Raw genomic sequence first — 21707 nt, 5'->3', positions numbered from 1 at the left:
AGTTAGGATGTGAAATATTTATATATGTGATTCATTTTAAACCATAACAGTTTTCTAGCTTCTGGGTTTACATTACATTACATTACATTGCATTTAGCTGATGCTTTTATCCAAAGCGACTTACAATAAGTGCGTTCGACCAACAAAATACAAACTTGAAGAAAACAGAATCATATAAGTACATCAGGCTTCATAGAGCAAAAACATTTCAAGTGCTACTCAACTGGCTGTAGATAAGCCAGCCCTTTATTAGTATATAAGTGCTTTGTTAATAGTTCTATCACTCGAAGTGGAGTCGAAAGAGATGAGTTTTCAGTCTGCGCCGGAAGGTGTGTAAGCTATCTGCTGTCCTGATGTCAATGGGGAGCTCATTCCACCATTTTGGAGCCAGGATAGCAAACCCACGTGTTTTTGCTGATGGGAACTTGGGTCCCCTTCGCAGCGAGGGTGCAGCGAGCCGTTTGGTTGATGCAGAGCGGAGTGCACGTGCTGGGGTGTACGGTTTAACCATGTCCTGGATGTAGGAAGGGCCAGATCCATTCGCAGTATGGTAAGCAAGTACCAGTGTCTTGAAGTGGATTCTAGCAGTTATCGGAAGCCAGTGAAGGGAGCGGAGGAGCGGAGTGATGTGGGAGAATTTAGGAAGGTTGAAGACCAGACGAGCCGCTGCATTCTGGATGAGCTGCAGAGGTCGGATGGCACATGCAGGTAGACCAGCCAGGAGGGAGTTGTAGTAGTCTAGGCGTGAGATGAAGAGAGCCTGGACCAGAACCTGAGTCGCTTTCTGTGTCAGCTGGGGACGTATCTTCCTGATGTCGATTACGAGATACACGGGGCCAGTGATAATTGCGAGAAGACACATAAACAGGAATGGAGAAAATACACATGATTATAGCATGAGGGGCTAAACAACCAAATAAAATAAAACACCAGCGATACTTTAGCTCAATCAAAGTAGGATTTGCCTCCTCTTTGCCTCCCTCGTGACTCCCGCAGGACTCCAATGTCTTTGTCAGTCTTACTCCCGCAGGACTCCAATGTCTTTGTCAGTCTTAGCCTGTCTGACGCTGAAGCTGACGCTCCAGGAAAGTGCTACCTAAAATGGACACCTGATTGCTGAGTTCTCACAGCTGTGGGGCAACGTCCCTTTAATTAGTTAACTCTCTGCAGCTGGTGGCCCTCAAAAGGAAATCTAGACTGGCTCCCTCCTGACTTGTTATTGTATTTTAAGTGGCCCAATGGTTTTACAATTACATTAAACCCTAAGTTATAAAGTTATGAGTTTAACAATTAATACAGTTACACCTACTCAATAAACTCTTAGTATTCTACAAATGTTTAAATCAAAGTTAACTCTAGCAGTCAGTTAGTTCAGTTTTAAGGTTTCAGTCAAATTACTTGTCCCAAGTTTCTGCCTGACAGATACTGTAGCGGTTTTGAGATTTAAAATCACAATTTCAGTCAGATCAACTACAGAGCATTGATACAGAGTATACACACTGAAACAGAGAAGTCTAAAAACAGAATGTTACTCACACAATTCTAGAAGTCTCCATTTGCTTTCCTGTCAAAATCGAGTTGCACACTTATAGTATTCGGCTGATTTAATATTGTGTTTTGTCCCCCTGGCCCCGCCCTCAAGAACCCACTCGGCCCATAGACTTAACAATGTGACGTAACAAATGTTTTAATCCCTTTTTATGGTTCAAGAAAGGTTCTACAATTATAAAACCTAAAAACTGAGGACTGATAGTTAGCAGGCAGATTACATATTCTTCATGTATGTTATTTGTTACGCCAGGTGAACATAACAGTATGCTAGTAAGATGCTAAAAGTCTGCAAGTTTGGATCTTAACACTTTTGACTTTGTTATTATGTTAACGTGTAGTCTTGTAATTGAGTTATTATATTTAGTGCTATAGCATATTGCAATCCTCAAATCAACGGACCTGTATAGATTCAGTTTGGATGGCGATAAGATTCTATGATGCTGTAATTTACCTTGGTTCAAGTTTTTTATGCCAAGCCTACATTGTGTCTTCACAAAAGATTTGGCATTTAATGGAACACAAATCAGAACGAAGACATCCTTGCAGTCTAAGTCGCTTAGAAACTTGGTACACAGCCATTATGAACTTCACAGTTTCCTGTCAACAGTTATAAAGACGTCTCTTTTAGAATAGTCGTCCAAGTGAAACATTTTTCACTGTAAAGTCAAGAGTGGTCACCTGTGCAAAATAGAATGAACGCAGAGCAGTGGTGCTGTGTGCAGATTTCATAACAGTATCCATGCTTCCTACCTCCTACTGCTGGCGCCCTTTCACAGAATGGAAGGTTGATGGAAAAGAATGATTTGCATTATCTAAAGCTGCACATACAGCACTTTTTCACAGCTGCAATCATAGGACGTGGAGAGGTTTTTATATTTTACACGCATAATTTTCCCCTCTGATCTCGTGTATCCACTACCTTTATTCCCTTTGGTTTCCAGTCCCACACCATCCCACACAGAAAGCCATTTTTCTCCAGCAGTACATGATCTTAAAGTTTTGTCAAATACCATAGACCAGGGCTATTCAAGTAGTTTGGAATGGGGGCCGGTTGATGAAAATGATCCAAAGCAAGGGGCCGGGAAAAAAATGACTTGAAATATGAGCAATCATATTAAGAGCTTCAGATACAGTAAATACTACAGCAGGTCACCCTTGAAAAAGAGATCAATGATCTCAGTGGGATTCACCTGCATAAATAAAGGTTTGAAATTAAATTAAATGACTACAACAGCATAGTGGAGTGCATATATTTTGTTTAATTAAATCAAACATAGCCCCAAGGCCTTTATAAATGGCAAGTTCAGAACTCAGTACATGTGAAGCTAATATAACCATCAACATCATTAGATTTAGATTAAATTATCTAATAATTCACACAAAATAGCAATTTAGGGCCAGACACAAACAACAGTGCATATTATGGTATAATAACAATAAAGACAAGTGAGCCATACCACATCAATTGCTTAATTAAAAGCAAAAACAATTGTCAAAAGACTTGTATTAATTACCAAACCACAACACACAGCCTTTTAAAACTCAAACCTTTTTTGATTAACATAGTGATAACTGTATGCAACCAACTTGGCAGATATGTGCCATCTAATGAGAGAATTGGCATTTTTTCAATTTAGCAAGAGCAGGGAAGTCAGGAGTATACGTTGTCATGGCAATACGCATACAGTGATGCAGATGCTGGTCGGAGAGGGATGCACGATTATTAGTTTTCATGTGTGAGAATGCTGATTCGCACGTGTAAGTCGAGCCAAACATTGTGAGGACAAAAAGTGCAAGACCCCTTGAATGAGGGAATTTCTCGTGGCTGACTTCATGAGTCCAGAACTTTTCAGAACCTGCCAGCTGAAATGACTGTCGCAGGTCATCTGATGACTGAATGTCAATAAGTTCGAGTTGTAAAGACGCCTCATTAATGTCACAATCAGCTCCTTTGCTTTCAGTGCAAACTCCCCCTCTACATTCACAGAGAAAGGGTCCTTCACAAATCTCATCACTTCAGTCGGGAGACTGAAATGTTCAAACCTCGCGGCAAAGTTGGTTTTCAATGTGTCCGTAAATCCAGTCATCACCTCAGTGATTTGTAAACCTGCAGTGCGCAGTGTTGGAAAATGGAGCATTTTGCCTGGACATAAATCCGCAAAAAAAAGTGTGAGCTTTATTTGAAACGCATGGAGTCTCTCCACAAGTTGTGTAACCATTTTATCTCTGCCCTGCAGCTCCAAATTGAGTTGGTTCAGATGTTGGAAAATGTCGCTCAAAAAGCAAACAGCAGCGTAAAACTCATCATTCTCTATCAGACACAGAAAGGCGTTGGCTTTTTTATGTTTTGAATTGCGGAGAAACGCCATGATCTCCTCCTTAAGTTCACAAAATCGTTTCAAGACGTTTCCTTTCCTTAGCCATCTAATGGCACTGTGCATGAGCAAATCATTATATTGAGCTGACATGTCTGACAACATCTGGTGGAAAAGGCGGTGCTGTAAACTGGAGTTACAACGAATAAAGTTAATAATCGCCATGACAGAGTCCATTGTGTTTTTTAACTCGCCACTCAGTTTTGCGCACAGGAGGCTTTGGTGGATTAGGCAATACAGCGATCTCAGCTGTGGAGCCACATCTGCCAGCCTAGCGGACAGTCCCTGTGTTCGGCCCGACATCGCAGGGGCCCCATCCGTTACAAGCATGTTAATACGATCCAATCCCAACTTGTGCTCCGTGAAAAACGAAACCACTTTGTGGAACATCACCTCACCGGTCGTGTGTCCATCCAAAGGAATTAATCCAAGTAGATCCTCCCGAAAGCACTCACCATCAAATAATCTAACATAGAGGCACAGCTGTGCAACATCGCTGCTGTCAGTGGATTCATCAATAGCTAGCGACATAACCTCCGTCTTTCTCAGTTTGTCCAAGAGAATCTCAAAAACGTCCGATTCAAGGGTCTCCACTCTCCTTGATGTTGACGTGTCAGGAATCAGAATGTTCTTAATTGAGTCAATAACGCTTTTTCTGATTTTCTCATCTGCTACCACTTACTCAATTGATGCAAGCATACACTCTTTGACTGTCTCTGCGTCCGTAAAAGGCCTTTTCTTTTTGCCTAATATCCAGGCCACTCGTAGGGATGCTGCGGTAGCTCTCTCTTGGTCAGTGCAAGCCCGAAACAGGGAGCTACGTCTTTGGTCATAGCACGAAGTTAGCCCCAAAATCTTCTGGCGGCGAGCATCAGAGCCCGCTGGAAAAGTGGCGTCAAAGTTGGCGTGAGCTGTCTTAAAATGCCTTCTCAAGTTGTACTCTTTACACACCGATAAACACTCATTGCAGATTAAACACACGGGCCTCCCACTGACATTTACACACAAGTACTTCTCTTTCCCCACTCGCTGTTGAGTTGCTGGTTTTCGGTGTCAACCTTTCGTTTTTTTAACGTAGAAAGAGACATTTTGATATCCAACTATGCTGACCAGGTTTGATTAATCGTTCCATTGGCGCGAAACCGTCGAAAGTGCGCGAGCTTGTAGTGAAGGGCAGCGCGAGCCGCGAGAGACGCTATAAATGACAGGAGTTGGTAGTAGGTGGGTTCGAAACCCGAGCCCGCCAAAGTTTTCAGGCAATGTCTTCCCCTCTATCTCTCAATGTAACACCCTCTCAGGAATAAAGGCACTCTGGTCCAAAAAAAAAAATTATTAAATAAAAAAATTTTTTTTAATTAAACTTTTTTTTTTTTTTTTACTTTTTAACATTATACTGAAAGGGCCAGTAAATATCACCCAGGGGCCGGATTTGGCCCGCGGGCCGCCAGTTGAATAGCCCTGCCATAGACCTTCTCACACTATGTGATCACAGTTTTGTGTTCTCTAAAGGATGTGTTCCAGCTTTTGACTAAGAAAAGTCTTGAATAAACTTTTGTCCTTGAGCCGAAGGCAGATACAGTGAAACAGATTTGCACTCATTGATTGGTTATGTGCACATTCGTAATTTAGTGGCTTACTTAAGGGCTTCACAGTCATATTTCCGCTTAACTTTTAAGCATTTTTCCATCAGCTCAACGAGTTTGGTTGTTCATACTTTTTTGCTACATAAATATGTCACATATGTAATGTGCAGATTTTTTGTTGTAAATCTAAAACTTCTACAGCCATTGCTTCTTCCAGTCCTGCCCAGTTCTTTTGATGAGCTATGATGTTTAAACCATACAAGTTCTAGGTAGATGACAAATGTTGTTCGCCAAGGTTAATTCAACAACAATACTAGATTGTTATTTTTTCTCGACATACAGTATGAAGCTGGCCACGACATACTATTGAGTCATTCTCTGTTCCAAGGTTGGCTTTTATAATGTATAAATTTCCCCTAGTTGGTAGAGTTGGTAGAGACAGTGCTAAAGACTAATAAGTCTTTAGCACTGTCTATGACATTTTTCTCAGATTCTGCAATGTCCCTCCTTCTCATACAGGACACTCCGTCCATCCTGGACTGGCCTCTCCCTCAACCATCTTATGACGAGGTGACTACCGAGCTCGAGGACCAATCAGAGGACCAGGAGGTGCGGTCTATTAACAAGGGATTCACTGAGGAGACCACGCCCACCGCCAGCATTAGTATGGTTGGCCGGAGCGAGTCGCAGTCAGCTGACCTCTTCCAAGAGTTACAGAGAGAGGTAATGGACACATTGTTTCAGTTTTTGTGGACACAAACAGACACATGCTAATCCAGTGGTTCTCAAACTTTTTTCAATTATGTATCCCCTTTGAAAAAAAAGTACCCCCTGATCAGCGCAAAAAAAATGTTTAGGGAAAATGTGCCTATATAAAGAGGTACAGTAAAGTGCTGCACCATCAGTGTCTGATTTATTAAAACAACGACATTGTAACTGAGAAACACTTAAATGCTACATTTCAAATGTTTACAATCCATCACTAAATTCATGGCAAACCCATTTTAACATCATGCAATAACACTAAGACGACATTAGTTGCATTGAACTGATCTTTTTAATAAGTTGTACTTACAATTTAGTGAGCAATATGGGCTTGTGCTTCACTGAGGATCTTTGTCATTCTCGGTGACAGGAAGGCCACTGCAGTTATTACACTTCGCGTTTTGAAATATGTGTAACTCTGTTAATATAAAACCCACACTGCTCAAACTTCGTTACTTTTCCTAAAATTAGTATATTTATTTATTTAGGGGCGTGGGGAATGAAGAGAAAAAGATATATGAGCATTTTATGAGCATGGGATTTTGACCCCTCATATGCATAATGCTATACTTTGCGGCCACACGCCGTTGCCAAGCAACGCTTATTGTTGAGGTCCTTTGATAAGCAGGCAGTCATATTATTAACTAGAACTAGCTAGATCTGATAGATTTGGACATAAACGCGAGTGAATTCTAACCGGACGCGAGAGAGATCAGAGATCAGATCAGCTGCTGCTGACGGAGACCACGCAGCTCTGCATGATCACAGCTCCGCCGCTGTGACGGACCGTTGAGCGGAGCAAAATACACTAAGAGTTAGACCTAACACACTTAGCTATTTCATCTACTCTGGAACTAGCCAGAGGTGTGGACTCGGGTCACATGACTTGGACTCGAGTCAGACTCGAGTCACACATTTTATGACTTGAGACTCGACTTGACAACATCACAAAAGACTTGCGACTCGACTTGGACTTGAACACCAATGACTCGGGACTTGACTTGGACTTGAGCCTTCTGACTTGAGGTGACTTGATACTTTAATTCAGAGGTCTCCAACACGCCGATTGCGAGCTGCCGTTAGAAGAGCAGACTCCCGTCGGGGAAAGCATAATCTTCAGCCGCTCCTACTCTTGCTGAGAATCCTTGCAGGCAGGGGCGAGTCTTTATTTAGCTGGACCACCATGCGGCCAATCATATGCGAGGACACACTAGGATCATACCATTATGTGAAAGAAGGGTGGGGGGCACAGCATGTGTAGTGGTACAGGCCAGCTGCACAGAGCGACGGGGAGCCGGATTTAAATGCAAGCGCGTCGGAAAAAATCAAGAAATGAGCGAAAACCGAAAAAAGAAGCATCATCTGGCTGCTTTTCAATGATATTGGAGAAAGCAAAGCTGAGTGCAGGATTTGTAAAATGAAAATAACCTTCAGAGCAGGGTTTTTTTTGGTAACCACTCAGGATTTATTGTCAGAGGTGGGAGAAGTTCAGACAATTAAAAAAAGTTACAATCAGGGTTCCCGCGGGGGCTTAACAAGTCTTAAAAAGTCTTACATTTGATAATCAGAATTTAAGGCCTTAAAAAGGTCTTAAATATGATTCAGAAGGTCTTAAAAAATATCGGATTTGAAAGGTACTTCTATGTTGCGATAGCGTCTAAATGTGTTTTGGGGGAAATGTCCGGGCTGCAAAGTAACCAGTACGGTAATAGCCTTTCAGTTCCCCCCAACAATTTGTATTGAATTAAATCAACATGGAACCAGTAATCACTAACTTTGATTCCCCCGGCCCCTTATTGGAGAACACCCAGCTAGTAACCTAGCAACCAAGGTTCAGCTCATGTAGCCTATCTTCGAATCTACTTACAAATAAATATGGGGAAGTGTAAGTTCAACCGTATTTGGTTGGAAAACATCTAATTTAGTGCTTGGTTGAAACCAGTGGAGGGAACGTGTTTGAAGCCCGCTGCATCTTTTGCAAAATAAATTAGTGTTTGTTTTGCTAATGTAGCGTTAGCTAGTGCAGCAGCAGCTAATGCAGCGTTAGCTAGTGCAGCAGCTCCCGCAACAACACCGGGGGACCTCCGGGCGAAGTTTGGGTCTACGTCAACCCTAAAAGCGGAGGTGCTGTAGACGCTAAATACCGTAGCTAAACACCAATCATACAACAGCAACGATGAAATAGTGTAGCCAAGGCAGCAGAGCTCTGAATATAGCTCTTGTCACTCTCTCTCACACACACACACACACACACACACACACACACACACACACACACACACACACACACACACACACACACACACACACACACACACACACACACACACACACACACACACACACACACACACACACACACACACACACACACACACACACACACTAGGGCTGCTCGATTATGGCAATAATCAAGATTATGTTGGTCAATAATTAATATCACGATTATTAAATATGATTATTCATTGACTTTGAAAACATCCATTTATTGAACTTTAAAACAAATAATAATTTGAACAGTATCTTTTTAACTGTTGATTACCCTGAAGTTGAACGTATAATTCAACTGAAAAACCAATACAAAAATGATACATTACTAAAAAATTAATTAGATCAAATATGTTGTAGTGCACTGTCACAACCTAGCAAAGCAAAATAATCTTTTTTTCCGATTATGTTGTTTTCGTAATTGTGGCAGGCCAAAATCGTAATTGCAATTAAAATATGATTAATTGCACAGCCCTAACACACACACACACACACACACACACACACACACACATACACACTTTTTGTCTAACACGCTAACACAGTTCTGTACTGTTATGCTGTTGTGTTCAGTCATTGTTCTTATGTTGAACATGAATACATTTACTTTGTAAGTGATTATGGGACGTATTTCTTCTTTATATACATTTTCCTTCATACTTTATTGCCGTGAAATAGGTCTTAAATTCTATTCAAAGTGGTCTTAAAAAGGTGTTAAAAAGTCTTAAATTTGAGTTGGCGAAACCTGCAGGAACCCTGTACAATAAAAAGTCCTGCATTCAAAATGTTACAAGTAAAAGTAGAAAAGTATTAGCATTAACATATAGTTAAAGTACCACCTGCAGAGGGATCTAGATGCAGGTGTTCTTTTCCCCATAGAGACCGCCTCGCTGCACATTATCCCTTGCATAAAGATAGATTGTGCTCCCTTATAACATGTTGTACACCAGGGGTAGGCAAGTAAGTTTGGCCGTGGGCCAAATTTTTTCTGAGCCGCAAGATGGCGGGCCAGAACATAATCAAAGCCTAATTCAAGGAATTGATTTTGGTAAGAGGGCGCAGCGCCCCTGTTCCGCGGTTCAGAAAAAACTCTGATATCGCTGATGACCCTCCCCATCAACACTCTGATGCGCAGTCAGATCCGCTGATTGGTTCACTGGTGATATAAGCGCCCAATCCAGAGCCTCTGGCTAGAGCTGCCCAAAGGGAGGCTCGTCCTCTCTAGCCCCATTTCAGTCCCAAAGCCAAGGCTATTATCTGTATTTTAACAGACTTATCTTTTAAATTGAGGTGTATTTATTGTTCTCTTCAAAGTTTATTTTTCTCTGAAATTGTAGGGAGGATGGTCCTCCCTTTCCTCAATGGACGAGCCTCCACTGAGTAAAGTAGAGTTATTAACTAGGTAGCAGTGTTATTTAACATACTTTTATAAGTATTGTCAAGTTCTCTGGGGTTTTGGCATTTATTTGAGTGTTTGCCCACATTTGAGAGGCTTGAGGGACAACTGGAATCCTTTTTCCTTTTCTTTATTTCAACTTTTCAAGGACACATTAGGATTCTTTCAGGTTGAAAACCTTTAAAAAAATACCAAAGAACAACATAAATCAATTACAGCAGTTTTGCTTTGCAATTTCATATATTATAACCTAAATTAATCAGTAACCAAGTATTTTACTCAAACTCAATGTATTTAATAGTTAAATAAGTACTTGAATTGACCTGGTTCCCCACAACCACACATTTGCCATATGTGACCCGCTCTATTGAAATCAGTCCGCAACGGCTCATTTAAAAATAAACGTGGATTTGCGTAAAAAAATAGTTTTTCGGGGATCGGGTGTTTTGTTTGATTTTAAATAAACAAAGTCTTGGCTTTCAGAATATGAATTTTTTTTCTCCAAAATCACACGATAAATACATGTTTGAAGCTTGTAAAGGGAAGATGACAGCTCTCCCTCGCCACTCTGCTCTTCCACAGCGCCGCTTCCCCTCCCTCCGCTGACATTATGAATGTAAGCGGATATGTCGGGACAGAATTTATTTTACCGGACAAATTTGAAACTTACCGGTCATGTTTCAATAATAATAATAATAAGAATGGTGTAGCAAAGTTTCCGTTAGCAGGTAATCACCGGACTAGGACCGGATATGCTGATGTTTAAAACTCAGTTAATGGGGCTCGTTTTTATATTGCTTCAGTTTATAATCGTTACAGATCGAAAAGTTCAGATTCATTTGTCTATAAATGATTCAACAAACATAATTATTACATTCAAACAAACTACTTGTAGTAGATGAAGTACATTATTCAAAAGTTTACATTAACTTTGAATAATAACACGGGAGAAACGGATGCTCTCTTTTCCCCTCTCCCTCCCTCTCTCTCCTGACAGCCTGTCAGTTTCTCATGCAGCTCGCTAAACAGTGGGCGGGGCTTCAGGTGATCATGCAGAGCTGCCTCCATCAGACTCAGCAGCTGATCTGATCTCTCTCTCGGGTCCGGTTACACTTCACTCGCGTTTATGTCCATATCGATCAGATCCAGCTCTCCTGATCGGCCTTTATAGAGAGCACCGATCAAACTATTAAGAGTGAATATCGGCCGATAATGACCGGCGGCCGATAATGACCGGCGGCTAACGGAAACCCTGATGTGTCGGTCCTATGTTGTAAAAAAAAAAAAAAAAAAAAAAATCAAAATAATATTTTATTTTTGATTTTCAAAATTACGGGCCAAATATTATTGCTGGCGGGCCAACAATGGCCCGCGGGCCGCCTGTTGCCGACCCATGTTGTACACAGTGGAAATAAACATTCTGATTACCTCAACATCAGGGATCTTATCAATTTAACTCCTTCTGAATCAAACCGTCACGGTAGCCTAACATTACTGATCCCTCTTCAAATAGAAAAACACACGTTACTTTACCAGCAGAGAGAAAATGGATTATTAAATTATTAATGTGACTAATAAAGAGCAGTTTGATTATTAAGTATTATTCTGTTGATCGATGTCATTACATTTGGTGAAAAACACATAATGACTTGTTTATGACTCGTTTTGTCAAAGTTTAGGACTTGACTTGACTTGAACTTGCCCATCCTGACTTGAGACTTGACTTGGACTTGCAAAACAATGACTTGAGACTTCACTCGGACTTGCAAAACAAAGACTTGAGACTTGACTTGGACTTGAGCGCAAAGACTTGAGACTTGACTCAGACTTGCAAAACAATGACTTGGTCCCACCTCTGGAACTAGCTAAAGTTTAGTTATACATATATTTATTCTTTACTGTCGGGTCACTTATTACAGGTTCAGCGAGCTGCACGAGACTGACCGGCTGTCAGGAGAGGGAGAGGAAAAGAGAGCACCCCGTTTATTGTTCCCATTTTATTATCCAGAATTACTGTAAACTTTTGAAGAAAGTAGTTAATCTACTATTAGTAGTTTGTTTAAATGCATTAATTACGTTTTTTTTCATTAACATAAAATAAATCTCACGTACCCCCTGCAGTATTCCAACGTACCCCTAGGGGTCCGCATACCCCCATTTGAGAACCACTGTGCTAATCTGTTTTTTGTGGGTGTAGGTGATGGTGAAGCTTCAGGTTCCCATGTCAACGGGCCGCTCTCTCCCCTCCTCCCCGCTCCCGATGACCCTGGCTCCTCCGAGCACCCACCGACAGATCTACCTGCCCCCTCCGTCCCCCACCTACGCCCCCTCCTGCCTGGATGACCGTCCCGTGCTGCCCCCTCGCAGCCCCGTCCCCCCGTTGCGTCCGTCCAAGCGCATCCCCTCTACCCACACCCCCCACCCCCAGGCACGCCCCAGCTCCATCTCCATGGGCGATGTGGAAGACAGACCTCCTCAGATCCCACCCAGAGACCACGCCTTCTCTCAGCCAGGCTCCCGCTCCTCCTCTCCACTCCCCCTGGTGCCCCCGCTGTCCTCCTACCCCATGGCCCTGCCCCCTCCCCCTATCTCAAGCTCCCCTCGCAGGGCATCAGGACTCCTGGGACCCCTTCTGTCCTCCAACTCCTCCCCGTCTCACTCCACATCACACTCCTCACGGCAAGCAGCTAGTGGTTCATCCTACTCATCCAGCTCCATACTGGATCCTCTTGCTTTTCGTGAGGGGCGCGGCCTCTCCTCACTGATTGACAGCTCCCAGAGCTCTGCTCCGGCTCCGTTGCCAGAGCGACCAGCTTTTCTGGAAAGGTGTGTTTCTGATATCAAACACTGTCCAACTAGCTTGTTTAGCCAATAAATGATCCTGGAACTAGCTCCATACAGTATAAGCTATAATTGCTAATCTAGGGGGATTCGTTCTGAGTTCACTTAGGTTTGAATCTACCAGCTGATTTTGAGCTTTTCATCATATTCTGATCTTCATAGGCAGAATGCCAGTTAATCCATAATGTATGAAATAAACAATATATTTGTAAAATACATATTTATGGATTATAAACATGTGTATAAATTGTTAATATACAATAATAAACAAGCAGTTTTTTATTATATAAATTAATACAGTACAGTACTGTAACCATGCCTTTCATAAAATGTATCTATAATAACAAAAAAACTGTCACCATTTTGTGTTAGATATGGAACAGCTAATATGGCGGCAGTCAAACCAATGATTCAACATCCCAGCGGAGCCAAACCAAACTCCTCCTACAACAACAACAATGGGCGAACTGCAGCTCCCAGCATGCTTCAGGAGCAGACTGTCACACAGGTAAGAGAGAGGTAAATAAAATGCGCACATTTATTTTAAATGCCACATGCAGACAAATCAGTCAAATGAGTCACCCTCAGCATGTTGGATTTAAAATTCCCTGATCCATATTAATCAATTAGTCAAGCACATTGCTACTTTGGCTTTAAAACGCTTTTAACTTACAGTAGTAACTCCTTCACTGATTTGTAAATATTGAACCGATTTATGAACTTCTTATTATTCAAATACAGCTGTGTGAGACTACATAACATCTGCCCTAATGTTTTGAAAAGTCCCTTTTGTAGACATATTTAAAAACCTTTCTGTAAAAAATGATCTTTTAGGCATGACCTTCATTCTAACACTGCAGGACTCCCCTTTTGTCCATGAACATTGAACTGACTTCAAAACGGCACAGGCATAATTTCATTACAGACTGTGAGTCCATCCCTTATTGATACCAACATCTCATTAACACTTGCTATTAGTGTTGTAGTTAATCATAGAACTAGTTACAACACCACACACATAATTAAACCCAAAGAGACCTGCCAGATATCTGATAGACATAAAACCCTTTAGGCTTTAACCTACCACTCTGACTTTTCCCTTCTTCTTTAAATATGGCCTCATTAAATATTAGACCATTAGCTAAAATACTTTCATCATAAATGGTTTGATTACCTCACATGAAGTGGATCGAACCCTAATAACACAGTCACAGCCATGCTTGATGTTGTAATCTCACTGTACCTTGCCCCAAGTGGAAACTCAATTGAAATGTAAACCACATAACAGGAATTCTGATAATGTGAGGAAAGCAGGTCATCATTGACTTGTCTGAGACAACTTCACATCTGGCATAGGAGTTATTGCAGAGTTATGTGTTTCCTCTTTGTAGAATCATGTTACCTTTCTGAAAAGGAGATCAGAAGGAGGCATTAACCTATTCACTATCTATTCTTTAAATACCTTTAAACTTTAATCCTCCATTCATTATAACTTCATCGTGCGGTATGGAGTCTACTGCTCAGAAAATAGAGCACATCGTCCATTACTGGATCAGAAGTTCCACCCCTGGCTCCTCAAGTCCATAAGTCCAAGGCTGCGGTCGAATTGTCAGTTTAGCTTAGGAACCTTCCTAACGGAGTGAAATGACCCGGAAGTACCTCGGTGGCAGCCATGATAAGAGCCGTTCGAGTTCTCTAGATGATAGGAAAGGAGGTTTGAAACGTCCTTTATAACCTCCTTTAGCTTAGGAAACACTGGATCTTAAGGCCCGACACACCAAGCTGACACCAAATAACTGACACAGACTGACCCCGACTGTTGCGTCGCCTCGCGTCTCTGCGTTTTGGCCATGTGTCGCACTGGAACACACCGCAAAGACTTCAGCCGATGGCCAAGATGCACGTACGAACTGCGCATGCGTGAGTGGCAATAACTCTCCTTACCAGCAGGCGGCGGTAGTGTGTATTCGTCATTCAAAAGAGGCAACAACCGGACGAAAGACTTCGTGATAACCGAGAGAAGAAGAACAGACTGCGTGATATAAACAAACAACAAATAGCGTGTGCGTTCCATTTTCACTCTACAACGAGAAGCTCATGGGCTCGCTAGCTGAACAGCCAATTAGAGTGATTTATTTTGCCGACTGCCTGCCGATTCAACATGTTGAATCAGCGGGTTTTCGGCCGAAAAGGCGTCGGCAGGCTGAAAAGACACAACGGTGCGGGACACACCAATCTGAGTAGGGCTTGTCAACGTTCATCGTCGGCCTGACGCCCACCGACGGCCAAAATCGGCTTGGTGTGTCCGGGCCTTTACTTTACGAAAGGAAAAGAGAACATGCTGTCACACAATATACCACGGTGAATGTTGACCTTCCTTTTCCTTTCGTAAAGGAAGGTCAACATTTACCGTGACAAAACATTCGGCCGTTCACGGAAACAACCGATTATGACCGAGAAATTAGTATCATGAAAGTTAAGGTGCTTATTAAGCATTTTAAAATGTATGTGGTAACTTGCCAAAGTGCTTTGTTTTAAACGTTCATCACTATAATAATCAAAAGGAGAAATATGAACGTTAGTTTTTACTGGAATGATCAAATAAAGTCAACATTTCACAGTGTTTATTGAGCTGTGTGGGGTTTCTTAAACTTTTAAAAACATGTTTAATGGTGATATACACAGTGATAGGTTAAGGACTAACACTTTATAATAATTACATTTGTATTTATTTTAAGATATTTTCATACAATCATACGTATTGGGATCATTTGTATTAATGTGGACCGGAGGGGGAGGGTGACAAGCATTAGTTTCACTTTCCTTTTTTATTTGAATTCCAACCTCGGTTATGATGATTATGTTTCTCTTTTGTCCACGTTCATAAAGCATAAAACAACACCATAAGAGCACGGTGCAAAATATCTAGATGGGTTTACAGTAGTCTGCCGTTCTTATTATACCTCCATGTAGTCTGCTGTATAGAAAACTGTAGTTTCCCGACAGCAGACGCACATTTATGACGTCCAATGGCGCATCATAAATATGTCCGATAGTGTAAGTGCAGTCAGATTCTCAAAGCACCGCAGTCTCTTCTCCTAAGTCCTTTTGAATTCTCCTATCCACTATCCCTTAACCCCGTGACGTTTCAAACAGAGGTCAAGGAATAGTGGATAGGAATAGACGATAGGAGCTGATTTTTTTACTATTCGACTGCAACCCCTGTGTCATTGGGCCCTAAAACGCTCCAGAAGACTTCGCCATCAGTGTCAGAGTGTATGTGAATAAATAATAGATATTAGATTATGAGCAGTGTGAATGGGTAAATGTGGTGTAGCTTACAAAAAAAAAGGCTTTGGTAAAATGGTCTGATGACTATAAGGTCCGTTATTGACAGGTCCAAGGAGCAGTACACGGTGTCACGCTGGAAGAGTGTCAGGCAGCTCTGCAAAGTCACAACTGGAGCACCCCCCATGCAGTAAACGTTTTAAAGGTACACTTGTGTTTTTAAAATACTTTGTTAACCTTGAAAGCTAAACCCCACCTGTAGAGTAGATGTTGTCACCAGGTACCCTAAAACTTAGTAATACAATGTGGTGCAAAGCTAACAATTACATTTGCAATACATTTGTGAATCTTTATGTTTGCGTTTAATAATATTGAAACTGATCTGACTCCATAAATCTAAGCAAATGTGACCGACAGTCATTTAGCTCACGAACCCATCTGACTCAGCGTGAGTTACACAACAGTTAGGTAAAATGAACATACATTAAATAAATGGTTATATAGACTTCCGTTAGTAAGAGAAAGCTCAAGGACATACATGATAGGAGGATGAATGGAACTGTATAAGAACTTCTGTTCAACTGTAACTCTCCTTTCTTTCTATGCTGAGAGAGAATGAGAATCATAGGACTGAATGCATATAACACAGTGTGAATCAGAGACATCATTCAATACTCAAACAATAGCAGTCAATACTACCTGCCTTCCTACATTTCATGTTCTTGCTGTATGTATTGAAGGTGGAGCAGCTGTTTCGTCTTGGCCTGAGGTCGAGATCTGAGTGTGAGGAACTTCTGCAGCGCTGCCAGTGGAACCTGGAACAGGCCAGCACGCTCATGCTGGACACATACGGACCACATCGTAACAAGTAAGTATGTGTGTAGTAGCTGTTCTATTCCCCTAATATGTACACTCACCACCCACTTTATTAGCTACACCTTGCTATGATCTTTAACCAGTTTGGCCATTCTCCTCTGACCTCTGGCGTCAACAAGGCCTTTTCGCCCAGAGAACTGTCGCTCACTGGATATTTTCTCTTTCTCTGACCTTTCTCTTTAAACTCTAGAGACGGTTGTGTGGGAAAATCCCACTAGATCAGCAGTTTCTGAATTACTCAGACCAGCCCGTCTGGCACCAACAACCATGCCACGTTCAAAGTCACTTAAATCAACTTTCTTCCCCGTTCTGATGCTCTGTTTGAACTTCACCAGGTCGTGTTTACCATGTTTACATGCCTAAATGCCTTGAGTTGCCGTCATGTGATTGGCTGATTAGATATTTGCTATAACGAGCAGTTGAACAGGTGTACCTAATAAAGTGGCCACTGAGTGTATGTCTTTGTTTTTATTTGAAATACACTGAACAAAAATATAAACGCAACACTTTTGTTTTTGCTCCCATTTTTCATGAGATGAACTCAAAGATCTAAAACATTTTCTATATGCACAAAATAACCATTTCTCTCAAATATTGTTCACAAATCTGAACAAATCTGTGATAGTGAGCACTTCTCCTTTGCCGAGATAATCCATCCCACCTCACAGGTGTGGCATATAAAGATGCTGATTAGACAGCATGATTATTGCACAGGTGTGCCTTAGGCTGGCCACAATAAAAGGCCACTCTGAAACGTGCAGTTTTGCTTTATTGGGGGGGTCCGAAAACCAGTCAGTATCTGGTGTGAGGGGTAGGGTTAGGGTTAGGGTTAGGGTAATGTTGTGAATCGAGTGGCCTGTGAACGTCGTCCATAACATACGCCGGCCCATACCATAACCCCACCACCACCATGGGCCACTCATGGGAAAGTTGATTGTCAAGTTCCAAAACAAACAATAATATTAGATGTTAAGTACTTTGTGAGGCTTAATATTTATCTGTAGATACCCCCAAAGCTTTTTTCTTATTTAAAAGAAGACCTTAACCTAAAGTATTCTTTAATATTTAAATAAAGCCTAATTAGTTTGTCTGTTTTGCACATCCTCCTGTTAATATCTTTGGACGTCCTCCACTAAACTGTTTTATTGTAGAGATCACTTACAGTATCTTCTTGATATTTTCTATTCTATATTTCTATCATTGACCTTCTACTTTCCCTCTATTTTGTATGTACTCTTATTTTTTTTTTAATGTTTTCGGATTTCATATCGCATAAACACCATATCCCAACGTGCATTGCGGCTAAAACATCCAATCACCGAGCTTCAACGATAGCTAAGGATTATAGTAGTAGTTAGATGTTTTCGCCTGTCAAAACCTCTGAAAAAAGAAATATGTCTCTCAGAATCGAAAGGGAAAAATCTATGGGAAAAACACAAAAGCATTGTACACCATTTAAACCAATCAAAGTTGTGTAATTAGGATAAACTGATGTTTTTTAGTTGATGAGTACTGCAGATTTCACTGTAAAATCATTTGACAGTGAAGGGAATACTTCCGGTTTTACTATGAAAACTTCAAGACCGGAAAGTCTGTTTTCACCCTGTGAGGGTTGACGCTAACTTTACATGGACGCAGGTCAATAGAAATTAATAGGGGGAAAGACGTAGTATATTGACGTTCTCCTGGCGAGACCTCAAATAATCTTCGTAATATCTATCAAACTATAGCTCCTACACATCCACTGGACGTGGATTCTAAAAGTACAATATGCACTTCTCGCTAGAAATCGAATCAAAAATCATTTTAACGGCCAAACTATCCTACAATTTAGGATTTTCCAGAGAGGGTTATTTGTGAATATACGACCCACCGGAGCATTTGCAATCAACGGGAGCACTAGAGGTCGAAAACTTTGAAACGTGATCATAGGTCGTAATAAGCTGCTTGAACAATCGACCTATTTGGTCGTATGAGTTGGAGGACTTGTTGCGGAGAAAATACATTTCTAGCTAAACGTAATTGAGAATGCAGTATGAAACGACTACAAACAATATTGTGATTATTTACCCATTAACCAGCATAATAACGGATTTGGTAAACTGAACAATAGTGAGCCGCCACCCCGAAAATACGTTTGCTCTAAAATTATATTAATACATTACTATTATCATTATTATAAACAAGACAATAAACGGCAAAGATATGTAGAATATAAACGTATTTGAGATACGTTCAAAACAAACGTAATGTGGGAGAAAATACGTTTCTCGCTAAATGTAATTGAGAATGCAGTTTAGTTCTGTGGGAACGTAATTGTTAGGAGACAGGGTTGCCTTATCCTGTGAAATTCTGAAAAATAGTGACGTTAATAATTTACTAAACTATAAAATTAACAGAGGAATTAATTAAATCCTTACATAAATCCAGAAATGAGGCTTTTGCAGAGGTATCTCTAAACACTATAGTCTGCTACGGTACCTGGCGATAGAGTGGTCTTTTCAATAAATAATAAGATTGATTGTTTACCCACCATTACTGTGGTTTGTTCAAATCCACCTATCTTTGTCAAAATTGTACCAAGTTTAGTCAGTGATGGTTGCTAATATCTAATGCTCAATATTGTTTGTACTCTACCAACACTTGAGGAACATATTTGTCTCACTGAAGGATGCTAAATGCTTAAATGTGTCACCAGCTTGTCACTTACTGGAAATGTTGGGTGCTGAACAGGCAGCATTCATCATCAGTTAACCTTTTTTCAGGATTTTCAACCCTGCACATATGACTCCATCTCTGTCTTTATGTCTCACAGGAAGTGACAACAGGAGGACAAACTGAGCGCTAATCACCCACTGACCGGCTCAGATGACTCACCATTCCAAGCATTTGAGACATAGTGATGCTTTTTAATGAATGGAGGTACATAAAGCCGTATATGTGCCTCACTTATTGTACTGTGAATACCTGCTATTATCTGTGTCATACACACGCATGCTCATTATTTGCTAACGGAGCAGCTTGTTGAATGAACTTTACTTGAACCATTGCTATCTATGCTTTTTGTTATTACTGTACCTGAATAATGAACGGTTGTGTTTTTTCTGGTAGCTACTGCAAACTTCTACTGTGTGTGTCTGCTGTGAATGAGTGAGTGTGTGCATTACATGCACACAAACACTGTATATGGCCATGCTTTCTGCTGTTAATAAAGCGATATAAAATCAGGGAACTGTTAGCTACTGATATAGTTGTAGGTTTTGTATGTAAAGTCCTTATAAGATACTGTATTATGTATTGCACTTTACTAAGTGTTTAACACTAGCTGAAGACACAATAACTGCTGGTCAGACTAAGATACATCTTGTTTGTGAAGTGAATAAAATACGGATATGGACTATTAGCATATCAGGAATGATTATTGTATCATTTGAGTTGTAAACCAAGCTTTTTAGGCTTTTTAGAATCTTAGCTGGAACCCTATATATAGGCAATACAATGCCTGAATCAGAAATGTGAAGCTACCTACCATCTCATTATGAACAAGTAAGATATTTAATCATTTGAAAATTGATGTTTAGTATTTCTTCCTATGAAAATGAATGCTGCATGATAATCAGTAGCAGTTGCCTACTTATTCAGTTGATTTGAATTAAATGCTTCAGTAAGTGTTACTGTATGTATGAGTGTGTACTTGTGTGCCTACTGCCTAGTGTGTGTATGTGTGTGTCTGCGCAGATATTGATCATAAATATGATCACTTACAAATTATACGGAACAAAAAACAGATGGGAATGGATAACACATGTTCCATTATTACAGCTTTGCATGTCAGATGCTATAAGATACAGCCGGCTTTCTTCTTCAGACCAAATTAGGACAGTAAAAGTAGAAATGTCAAATACATTATGGCAAAAATGTTAAAAAACGCTTCTGTTTCTTTGTGTTTGGGTCTGTGTGTGTCAGACATCCTGCCAGCTATTGCAGTGTTTTGGATTTATGTGATGCTGACAGCAATATGTTGTAACATTCGAGCAGCTTATTAATGAAATTACAAGTATGGCCTCCAACATTGTGTTAATAAAATGAAATGCGAGTTTTCAAATGTGTTTGTGTTCTTCGTTTATTTCCTTAACGTCATAAACAAACTGCTAAATGTAAGGAATCAGATTGGAATTATTATTTTTTTATAAATGTTTGATTTGATTCTTGATGTGCTTTTTTTCATTTGATCGTTTATTGGCAGGGACAATGCACAGTGATTAACACTTAAAACATAAAAAATGTGTCAAGCGTAACAGTGCCAGATTTAGTTTTGAGCTAATTTCCATCCGCAGTCCCACATAAAACATTTAAGAAGTTTACATTTTACAAACATAGCAAAAACAAAATACATGATATGCAAAAAGTGCAAAAGAGCAAGAGCAGCATATACAAATATTTACCACATGGCAGTACAATATAGCTACGACATATAAAGTGCAAGAGAAGATAAAAGAGCTACATAAAGCTACATAAGAATGTAAACTGTTGACTATAGAAATGTATGTAGTATATAGAACTATATAAAGGTAGAAAGTGCAGATACAGTGTTGTTACTGTAACTCCCCGTTTATAATGAAGGTATACGAGAACGCAAATGGTGAAAACCGCAGAAACATTATTCAACCTGAGCAAATGTGCCTTTTTTAAGGGGATTCAAACAAGACAGGAGCTAATATGGTATGATATGCGAAAAATTGTCATTGCCATACTCACAGGGGT

At 40.6% G+C, this 21707-nt stretch overlaps 1 protein-coding gene across 9 annotated transcripts in view; it reads left to right on the top strand.

Moving 5' to 3' along the window:
* Nucleotides 1–21048, top strand: part of tnk2a (tyrosine kinase, non-receptor, 2a) — a 33863-nt gene extending 12815 nt beyond the window's left edge. For 6 of the 9 annotated variants that reach the window (XM_034214156.1, XM_034214151.1, XM_034214157.1 and 3 more), the window contains 6 exons: nucleotides 6029–6232; nucleotides 12136–12764; nucleotides 13152–13287; nucleotides 16177–16272; nucleotides 16808–16935; nucleotides 19759–21048. In XM_034214156.1, coding sequence (XP_034070047.1) covers nucleotides 6029–6232; nucleotides 12136–12764; nucleotides 13152–13287; nucleotides 16177–16272; nucleotides 16808–16935; nucleotides 19759–19765 — 1200 coding nt within the window. In that variant the 3' untranslated portion in view covers nucleotides 19766–21048. Of the gene's footprint in view, nucleotides 1–6028; nucleotides 6233–12135; nucleotides 12765–13151; nucleotides 13299–16176; nucleotides 16273–16807; nucleotides 16936–19758 lie in introns of all 9 variants that reach the window. The other 3 variants (XR_004568721.1, XR_004568722.1, XM_034214154.1) reach the window with 3 other exon arrangements.
* Nucleotides 21049–21707: the final 659 nt, after the last annotated feature.

This window comes from Gymnodraco acuticeps, unplaced genomic scaffold, assembly GCF_902827175.1.
Source record: "Gymnodraco acuticeps unplaced genomic scaffold, fGymAcu1.1, whole genome shotgun sequence".
Lineage (NCBI taxonomy): Eukaryota > Metazoa > Chordata > Actinopteri > Perciformes > Bathydraconidae > Gymnodraco > Gymnodraco acuticeps.
Note: the sequence above shows the minus strand (reverse complement) of the source record. Positions and strands in the feature narration are given on the sequence as shown.